Below are 9,138 nucleotides of genomic sequence, written 5' to 3'. Positions count from 1 at the left end.
GTGTCATGATCTCAAGTATTATACTAGATTTTTCTTCGGTCCATAAAAATCCTCCAAAATTGGAGGCATCCATTGCCTTATGCTGCAATATTTAGAAACAAGTTTAATACTATATTTCACTATCCAAAACTTAATTCTATTTTAATTTATAATTAATTTAGAAACAAGTCTATAAACTGAAATTTTAATACTGAAATGAAATTTTAATACTATAGCATTAATTAAATTAAATTGCTTTATAATATTAATGGATTCATACGTAACTTACCTGCAGATCACAAGTGCGGAATCCGGCAGGACTTCGCTGTTGCAACTCCCTCCCTCACACCACGTCTCTCTTTTTTCCTTTTATAGATGTTGTTTACTGCAAATGCAGGTGTGAAGGGACCTTAGCTTTTATATTAGGAGGAGCCTGCCGCCCCCGTGCCGGGCGGTCGGCCTGCCTGCCGCCCCCTGCCGGGCGGCAGCCGCCCCTCCACCGGGCGGTAGGGGCCTCCAGCCCGCGCGCGCTCTGCAACTAATCAAGAAGAAGAGAGAGAGGGGGAGGGTGAAGGCCTCAACTCTGAACTTCTGAAGGAGCAGAGCGAGAAACCAAGAAGATGGCCGCCGCCGCCGCCGCAGGCGCCCCGGCCCCCGTCCTGGACGGCGTCTCCTCCTGCGGGAGCACCAACGTGCGCCGCGCCGACCACCTCCCCCGGCTCCCGATCCCGCTCCCCTGCATCGGCGAGCCCACCGCGGCCTCCCGCGTCTCGCCGGGCTCCTCCCCAGCCCGCTCCGAGGCCTCGCAGGGCGCTCCCTGCTACGCCGCCGATGCGGAGCCGGACCCGGCGCCCCAGGTCGAGGCCTCCGTGGGGCGGAGCACGCAGATGCTGCTCGCGATGGCCGCCATGGGCGGGCGCGGCGGGCACTACGGCCGCCGCCCGGCCTCGTCCTACGGCAGCTGCGCCGCGTGGAGCACCGGCTCGCTCACCAAGCACCGCCCCGCATCGCCGTCCCCGATCTGCAGCCCCGTGAGCAGCCGCGGCGGCGGCGGGGACGACCGCGAGCTCCACGGCGCAGACGACGAAGCCTCGTTCGTCACGCCCCGGATGGTCAGTTTTTCTGTTCTTTGCCTTCCTGGTGTCCCTTTTCGTTGTTCCGGATAGGTTCTTGCTCGAGACGAGGTGGCTCCACGGTTCTTGGTTCTTGATTTGGCCTGCCGCCTGCGTTTGATCTTGATTGCTTACTTAGTATTTCGCGGTTCTTGAATGCTGTTGGAATATGCCGACAAATCGATGCTAAACTTTCTTTTCTAGCGTAGGTTGTTTCTTCTTTCTTGAATGGAGTAGCCCAGTATCATCCATGCCTTATAGGAACAAATGGCTCGATTTCGTACCATCTCTCGGTTTTTTTTCATGAATTTTGTATGGGTTAATGTTGCTGAAGTAGTCGAATTGTCAGGAAATTCCCAGGCGAGTTAACTTACAAACAGCAAAGCTTGAACTTTTGACGATTTGGGCTTGTTGTGAGTTGTCACATTTTCTGTTTGCCAATTCTGGGAAGGGCCAAAATTCAGAGCTGTATTTACCGACTGGTCTTGATTGTTGCACTTATTTGCTTAACTTCTGTATTATCAAACAATAATCGGGTTATTTAGTGTGTGATTCCATCCAAATGTTACATGCAGCTCCCAGTTTTATCAGCACTTTGTTATTTTCTCAATTCATTTGATCTTTCATAACCCAGACTGAAGCAGAAATTAACAATCAAAATATACTACTGCAGGAAGAAGAACAAGGGAGGTTGCCAACCAGAGCAGATTTCATGAAGCCTTCTGCTACACCACGAAACATCAGAATACAGACACCCAGGCTGGATAGGAGAGGTACCACCTTTCACTTGTCTCTCTTGTTCATAGATCAGATGCGCATTATATTTGCAGGGCATGCTGAGTAAACCAATTTCAAATATGCAGTTGATGGGCCTAATCAAATGCCTCCAAGATTCATCCACAAGGCCACACCAGCTAGATTGATGCGCTGAGTTCGCTCCTCACATAACTTCCGTCAGCGTGTGGGGGCAATAGATGCTATCAATGAATGGAGATTGCCCAAAGTCAGTGAAGGGGAGGATGAGGGAGGTGATCAAAAGGAATGGCAGGCTGAGACTGTGTCATCTCGTATATCCTCAGGTAGTGGTCTGAATCTCATGGGGTTCATCAGATCTTCTGCGTAATCTGAACTTTGAGACAATCATGTGTATTGCAGCTCGTGATTGGAATTTTGAGTCTGATGGTGCCTTTGAGTGTGGCCACCATAGTGATCGTGCATTTGGCGATTCAGATGGTGATAACTGTCCAGTTCCAGTGCCAAGGATGGAGAGACGGCTCCCAGCCTCTGGGTTAAAACCCCAAGGCAATTTTGTCCATGCCAAGTTGGTTGCCTGGAAGGATGCACAGGTTGCAAAGCTCATAGAAAAGTAATCCCTCTTATCTCATCTTTCATAACATCTTTATTTTTTGCTTCTGTAAATAACCTATTTTATCATTAACTCATAGAAAGAATCATAGTATAACGATTTTGTATTGCTATGATGATCATATCTTATTTTCAATTGGCCCATTAGATAATTGTGCACCACCATTATTCCTTTATCCTGAAATCATGTTTGAAGTAACAAGGTCAATTCATTATTGGTGTTGGTATGAAAATAGGAGCTCCTGTGAGTAGTCACTATGCGTTAATTGTTGAAATTTTGAATGTTTTTATGAGTGTTGAAATTTTAAATTTGATAGCCCAACGGTCTTTGATATTTTTCCCCTAATCAGAGCACTACTAATCTTACTTAAATCAATTAGGCTGAAAAGGAAAGAAACCGATATTGACGATTGGCAGAGGAACAAGATCGCAAAGGCCAGGCAGAAGATGAGAAATACTGAGGTATGCTTGATAACAGTAGTTCTATTTGAAACGGGTAGAATTGGTTATCTAATTTCAAACCCTCTTGTGTACCTCGATTAAAAACAGTTGATCTTGGAGAAGAAAAGAGCCGAAGCGGGAGAGAAGATGCAAAAGGAGATAAAGCGCGCGCAAAGGAAAGCTGATAAGAAGAAAGTCAAGGAGCAGGCAGCCATTGCCAATCAGATCGCTGGTGTTGAGAGAGAGCACTGGTGAAGATGTCAAGGACAGGAAAGCTCCCCTGGTCACTGGCTTTTCTATGATGTAGCTCTTCGTTTCTGCCTGTCCCAGAGAAGCTGGTGCCAAACCGTGAAAGCTATTGGTAATTCCCGCGTGGCAAGAGCAATATGAGTGAAATCAGCTGCTAAATACTTGAAATTAGTATATAGCGTATTAAGGAAAAACAAGAGCATATATCTGTGCCCCATTCCTGATGATGGAAGTTTTGAACATAACATGAACAACTTTCCTGTATGTTCAACGAAACATACTTGACTCCTGTAAATTGACAATTTGGCTGTGGGGATGTGTTAGTGTACAGAGCACTTCGGCTTTATAAGTATGATGTGATGAACAATGCCCGTTCAGATCTTCTTACGTGATTTTGTTTTCTTTTTACACAACTTAAGCTAACACCTCGATCTGTGTCTGCCCCAACAATTTATGCACTAAATGGTGTGGTCATGTGAAATTTCCACGGCATCCTTGTGTAGATCCATTTGGATGCCCCTGTTCTTCTCTGGCAGAGTTTAAAAGATGATCTAATCTTTGACGGATTTGAAATCGTAGGGAGAAAAAAAACTATACATGGAGGAGGGCTGCGGATTATATTGTATTAGAAGGAATAAAACGGGCGCAGTACAGCAAAGGCCATCACACGCGATAAGGATTTACACAGTAAGAGTCGAGCGGGGGCTTAGCTACAAAGTCATGTCCGTATCGCTTGATGACGTGCAGGAATTGCGCCATGGTCCCATGGACGTCAGAGTAGATGCCAGGCCGTCTAATTGTACACCGTTGTGTTTCTTATGATAAAATCTTCAAAATAAAACTATGCTCGACTATATTTGGATGATTTTTTAAAAATATTTTTGAAGATAGAACAATTTAATTTTAAAGCCACAATAAAATTGTTACACTTCAAACAAAATGTTCCATCTTGAAAACAATTGTTCCAACTTTACAATAAATTTGTTCCATTTTAAAGAAAAATGTTCCACCTTGAAAACGATTGAAATATAGTCAACTGAGATCTTATTTTGAAGAATTCATTACAAGAAATTTCAATGGTACAATTAGAATTCAATTTAAACGTCTCATTTGGAAATTACCGATTTATTTGCTTCAACTCTCTCTTAGGTACCTTCTTTTCTTGGAAGGTCGCATGTAGACCGGATCCCTTTCTGCGATACCTGTGCTCCCAGTCACGCGCGTTACCTGGAATAGATCCTTAACAAATTAAAATTCCCCACAATCTATTCCAATCTCCCTCCCCACGTGGAGGGGATTAACCGAACAAGACCTTGGAAGATGTCCTCTCGTGATTCATCGCCGCCGCCGCCTCTCTGTCGCGCCTCCCTCCATCCGGCCGCCGTCTCCTGCAGCCGGCCGCGCCCTCCCTTGCAGCAGCAGGCCTCCTCCTCGAATTAGCATATGGTTTCGAAGAATTTAATCAGAGTAATCGTCATCATATCATTTCTACTATTGCTCTTCCATCATGCATAGACAAGCTAGCATCCAAGAAGAGGCGACCCCTACAGCGTACATAGTGGCTGTGAGCTGTACATCATTCTCCTGCATCTTCACGCGTTACCAAGCGGAGGAGGGTAGGGCAGCTAGGCACATCCACAGCAGGCCGGCGGACAGGGCAGGGCGGCCAGGCGTTGGGCGGCAGCGCTAAGGAAGAGGTGCGGCGCAAAGGACAGAAGCACGCGGGAAGAAAACGCGCGACGGGGAAAAATGAGCGGCGAGTCGGATGGGAAACGACGGAAAGAGTGCGTATATTTAGGCACACATTCACCCAATTTATCAATTGTTAGAAAATAAAAAAGTAGGATGAGAAATTATTGGAGAATGTTTTTTTCTTTTTTTCTCTCTTAAAAATCAAAGATGTGGAAGAGAGATGAGAAACTCTTGAAGATGCTCTAAGTGTTGGCGTCTGGGCTTTGACAGCGAGTCAGCGAATTCCCCTAACCGGTTCAGAATCTACCAGACTACCACCAGGCTTGCTTGGCCGATGAGAATGAAACTAGGATATGATCAGTTGATACAAGCTCCTGATCACACATTGTGCAGGTGAGAAATGCTGTCAGGCCGGGGCGATTTTCTTTTTTTTTTTGAAATAAAGGGCCGTGGCGATAGAGAGCAGCCTCGCCTTCCCATTTGGCCACACCTCTAAAGTTGTTCCAATCCTGGCCGTCCGGCCTTATCAAGTTATCATCGCAGATTCACAAGCTTGAGAATTCCAGTGCCCATAGAGAGCAGACGCACATTTTTTCTGTGACGGAATTTTTCCAGCAAGAACACAAGAGCGAGACGCACAATCACAGCTCCTCTTTCAAACGAATATATATTCAGACGAGAACTGGAATCCAAAAACTGATTTGAATCGTATTCATGGTAGCTATCGATAATGAGAGCAGTACTTACTAGAGAATTAAACATACACGAGAGACTTTCCATTCACAGCTAGACAAAACCAAAGCAAACTTTGATTCTCAAAGTAGGAAACCACACTATTCAGGTCCGGACAATCTCATCCACAAATTTAAAGAAACCGGTAGCATATGCAATACTAGTATACTCATCAACAACAATTATCAAACATTCCTCCCTATTATAACATAGGGCCATTCTGAATTGTGCTGAGCGAATACAGCCCGGACATCAGCAAGCCATATAGCAAGATTGTATACTAGTTCTTGCATGTTTTCTTTTTATCAAAGGATATCAAAAGGCATTAACTCAAAATCTTGAACAATACCATATAGCAAGATTGTAGATAAGGTAAAAAAAATAGTGCTGCCGACGTTCATATTGATAACTACTCTAAAAAAATCATTTCAGCCCATAGCATGACATGAGCAGGTCTTCCAGCAGTTTATCACCTTCGAACAGATAGACCCATCTCTATATAAAACAAAAGGTAAAGCATACATCAGAGGATTGGACATTTAATCATTGTTCAATTATAAGTGTGAAGCATACAGTGTATAGCATTGCAAGTGAGCCGCCACAGTAGCAAAAGAAGGCTTTACAAGTTTGGCTCTAAAGCTTCTATGACTATAAAATGTGGTTGCTGCAGTAACAAGCATGCATCATTGCCAAATATCCAAGCACCCACCTTAAGACACTGCGTAAATGTTTCACGTACCATCATTTTCATCTGAGAAAAGAAGAGTGATCATATGGTAAACTACAACGGCGACCAGATTAAAATTCTCTGTTGAATAAAAATATCAAGCAAGCATGCAGCTCTCTCAAAATGCAAACAGGAGTCTCAAATAAAAATGCAAAGAAAGAAAGAAAAAGACTACAATTTAAGCATTGCACCCAGACATATTGACTCTAGTGAGTGGTCAACTACCATGTAAAACATTCGAAAAGGATGCCACATTATTGCACCAAGGTATTTCTCAACAGAGGCAGCTAGTAATTTTAGATAAATAACAAACTCTAGTCTTCCAGTACAATTTCACATGTTAAAGTACTCATTCTTCATGATTGTATGAAGCATACAGCAAGCTCCCAGTAAAATCTTTCAAGAACTAGCAAAGTCATGTGCCTGCAGCAGTGCCTGCAGAAACCAAATGTCTTACTTAATTGACCTCAGCTCACAAAAGAAAATTTTTGAATAAGTGAATCTGAGGAATCATCATGGCATGCAAACACTATATTGTCTTGCTTTAAAAAGCCTGATTGAAATTTTCTCTATAGCACATAAACATATAAGACGTTTTGAGCTACTAAACAACCTCACAACAGAGATTGTAATCTAGAAAATTACTAGGTTATCTACTACAGCCTTATTCCTACCTATTAAAGAAAGTTTATCCATGTGGGAGGAAAGAGAATAGGGAAAATCATCATTGCTGCACGCAATTTCAACATAACTAGTACATTGTAGTTCCAAATTAATGTAGGGACATCCGGCATGGCTTTATTTTGACATTTCCTATACATGCACAAGAATCACAATACTGAAAGCATCTAAAGGATATTGTCACTTCTATTTGAATATATAGCCATCAAATGAAGGATGCGTGCATTCATGGCTTCATTTTTTTTACATGTACTTTACTTTCAGTTCAGAGACTAAGGCAATCATGTATTACACTTACACATTGCAGGGGTAGCAGACAGCATTCGGAAAAATAGAGATGTTTTTTTTATTGAACATAGCCAGCTAAAATGGTTAGGATGACATTTCGATGTTATAACAGAATATTAGTGCCACTTATCTGTGGGTTGATCAAACAATCACACCAGTTTCTTCAAGCACGCAGTGACGCAGAGCTATGAATCTACTCGTGAGGGAAGGAAAACAAAATACACAAATGCTGCTCTCAGCCAAATGGAAAGCAAACACGGACAAGAGCATAATCTTACGATGTTAAAGCCCGGGATAGGTGCGACAGAGGATACCCTGAGAGAGAGCGCGGCAGCTCGAATCCGTGCTCAGCCGCGACGTCAGCCTGGCCGCCGCCACCGCGCTGTGCAGCGGCAGCAGCGACAACCCCGCGCAGCACCCGAGCTCCACCGGAACCCTGCACGCCGCCACAGTCCGTCCATTACAGATCCGGCACTGGACGCCCTCACGGGCTCACGGCACTAATGCGACAACGACAACGACAAGGGAACATAGGAGCGGCGACCGTCACCTGGAGAAGCACGGGGCGCGGCTGGCAGCGGAGGCGGCGCGGCCCGCGAAGGGGGCGGGGCGGGCCGCCGCCGCCGCCGACCGGCCGACGGCGGAGGCCACACGAGCGGCGGCGCGGAAGCATGTCGAGGCCATCTCGCCGCGGGTTCCGGGTACGGAGACCGGGGAGGGGGGGAGGTCAGAGGTCGGCAGTGAGAATTGAGGAGCTAGGTTTCGGCGTGTCGGGGGAATGCGATGCGGCGGCGGTGGCGGCGCCACGATTGGCAGGATCAGAATGGTGTTTGCTTTCCTTGGAGCCCATTATAGCGGGGACTGTTTTGGCGGGCTTAAAAGCTGAAGTGAATGCGGCGGCCGTTGCTAAGAATCGTATTGTTGGGCTTTTAGGGCCTATTATCCGTCCCAAAAGACAAAATAAAACGAGCCGAACATCCCCCCTTTCTTCAGCGGTGGGCCAAACTGGGCTGACCGATATACTGAAGGCCTACAACGAATCAGGTCAGAACTTGTGGTAGAAGATTGGAATTCATTTAGAACTTTCCAAAATCAAGTAAAAAAAAAGATCTTTCCAAAATTGGAGGGGCCCCGATCTAGAGCGCAAAACTGACTTTGCTCCCCAGGTTCCGCCTCCTATTCGGCGGCGACACCCATCCAGCTTGGAGTTGTGCCCGTGCCGAGATGGAGAATCTGCCGGAGAAGTTCCTTGCTCTTTGGAAGAACAAGGAGGGTCCGGAGGAGGAGGAGGAGAGGATCAAGCAGTTAGAAGAGCTTTGGAAGGAGGAGGACAATCGCGAGCAGGCGGCAGCTTCGGCGCAGGAGGATAATCGCCGGCTGGAGGAAAGGAGGGCGGCATGGAAGCCCGCCGAGAAGGATCTTTTGATGGACGTCCGGTTAGTGATATTTGAGAGGAATAGGAACGCCATTGAGGCTGCATTTGCGAATAAGCTAAAGCTGAGGGAAGCTGGAGCACAGTTGGCACAACTGGGGATGGATGGGGTGTTACTGGACTTCTTCAAAGAGTCGTTCCCGGATTATTACCTTTCCCGGAAAAAGTTGAGGTCAAGATATCCCAGCCTGGTATTCGGGGACATTAGTGAGTTCTCCTTTATACATCAATTTATTTTACAACTTGTCTACAATGCCAATTCGGTTCCATGCATTATTACTCCATTCTAGTGCCTACTACTAGCATGTATCTAGCGCCTACAAATAGCCAAAAATCTCATAAGGAATTCCGTACAAGTATATGTAGTATGGGCTGAAACAATCCCTCGTGAAACAGAAAAAAAAACATCATTATATACATTTATGATTTATGAAATAAAA

The 9,138-nt window shown here is 45.4% G+C and overlaps 1 protein-coding gene and 1 pseudogene across 4 annotated transcripts; one reads left to right on the top strand and one right to left on the bottom strand.

Annotated features, from left to right (window-relative positions):
- The first annotated feature begins 434 nt into the window (after positions 1-434).
- On the top strand, positions 435-3,533 carry LOC120656698 (annotated as a pseudogene).
- Positions 3,534-5,625: 2,092 nt separating this feature from the next.
- Positions 5,626-8,125, bottom strand: LOC120656697 (protein NUCLEAR FUSION DEFECTIVE 6, mitochondrial-like). Of its 4 annotated transcripts, XM_039934883.1 has the most exons (4): positions 7,817-8,125; positions 7,581-7,702; positions 6,280-6,321; positions 5,626-6,065 (listed from the first exon to the last, which is right to left on the bottom strand). In XM_039934883.1, the coding sequence occupies exons 1-3, from the start codon at positions 7,948-7,950 to the stop codon at positions 6,302-6,304; spliced, it is 276 nt and encodes a 91-aa protein (XP_039790817.1). In that variant the 5' UTR covers positions 7,951-8,125; the 3' UTR covers positions 5,626-6,065; positions 6,280-6,301. The 4 variants fall into 4 exon arrangements, with proteins under 4 accessions (XP_039790817.1, XP_039790814.1, XP_039790816.1 ...); XM_039934880.1 differs by lacking the exon at positions 6,280-6,321 and having other exon boundaries at positions 7,817-8,120; XM_039934882.1 differs by having other exon boundaries at positions 5,632-6,321; positions 7,817-8,124.
- Positions 8,126-9,138: the final 1,013 nt, after the last annotated feature.

The sequence above is a fragment of the Panicum virgatum genome, chromosome 1N, assembly GCF_016808335.1.
Source record: "Panicum virgatum strain AP13 chromosome 1N, P.virgatum_v5, whole genome shotgun sequence".
NCBI classification, from domain to species: Eukaryota; Viridiplantae; Streptophyta; class Magnoliopsida; order Poales; family Poaceae; genus Panicum; species Panicum virgatum.
The sequence above is the reverse complement of the archived record's forward strand: the minus strand, read 5'-3'. Positions and strand labels throughout refer to the sequence as shown.

Bases quoted from the DNA above. Each gene is read 5' to 3' on its own strand.
- LOC120656697 (XM_039934880.1), bottom strand. From the start codon at position 7,950: ATGGCCTCGACATGCTTCCGCGCCGCCGCTCGTGTGGCCTCCGCCGTC. The intron at 7,703-7,816 runs GTGACGGTCGCC...GGCGGCGTGCAG, and splicing joins CGCGCCCCGTGCTTCTCCAG to GGTTCCGGTGGAGCTCGGGT. The intron at 6,066-7,580 runs GTATCCTCTGTC...TGTTTTATATAG, and splicing joins CTGCCGCGCTCTCTCTCAGG to AGATGGGTCTATCTGTTCGA.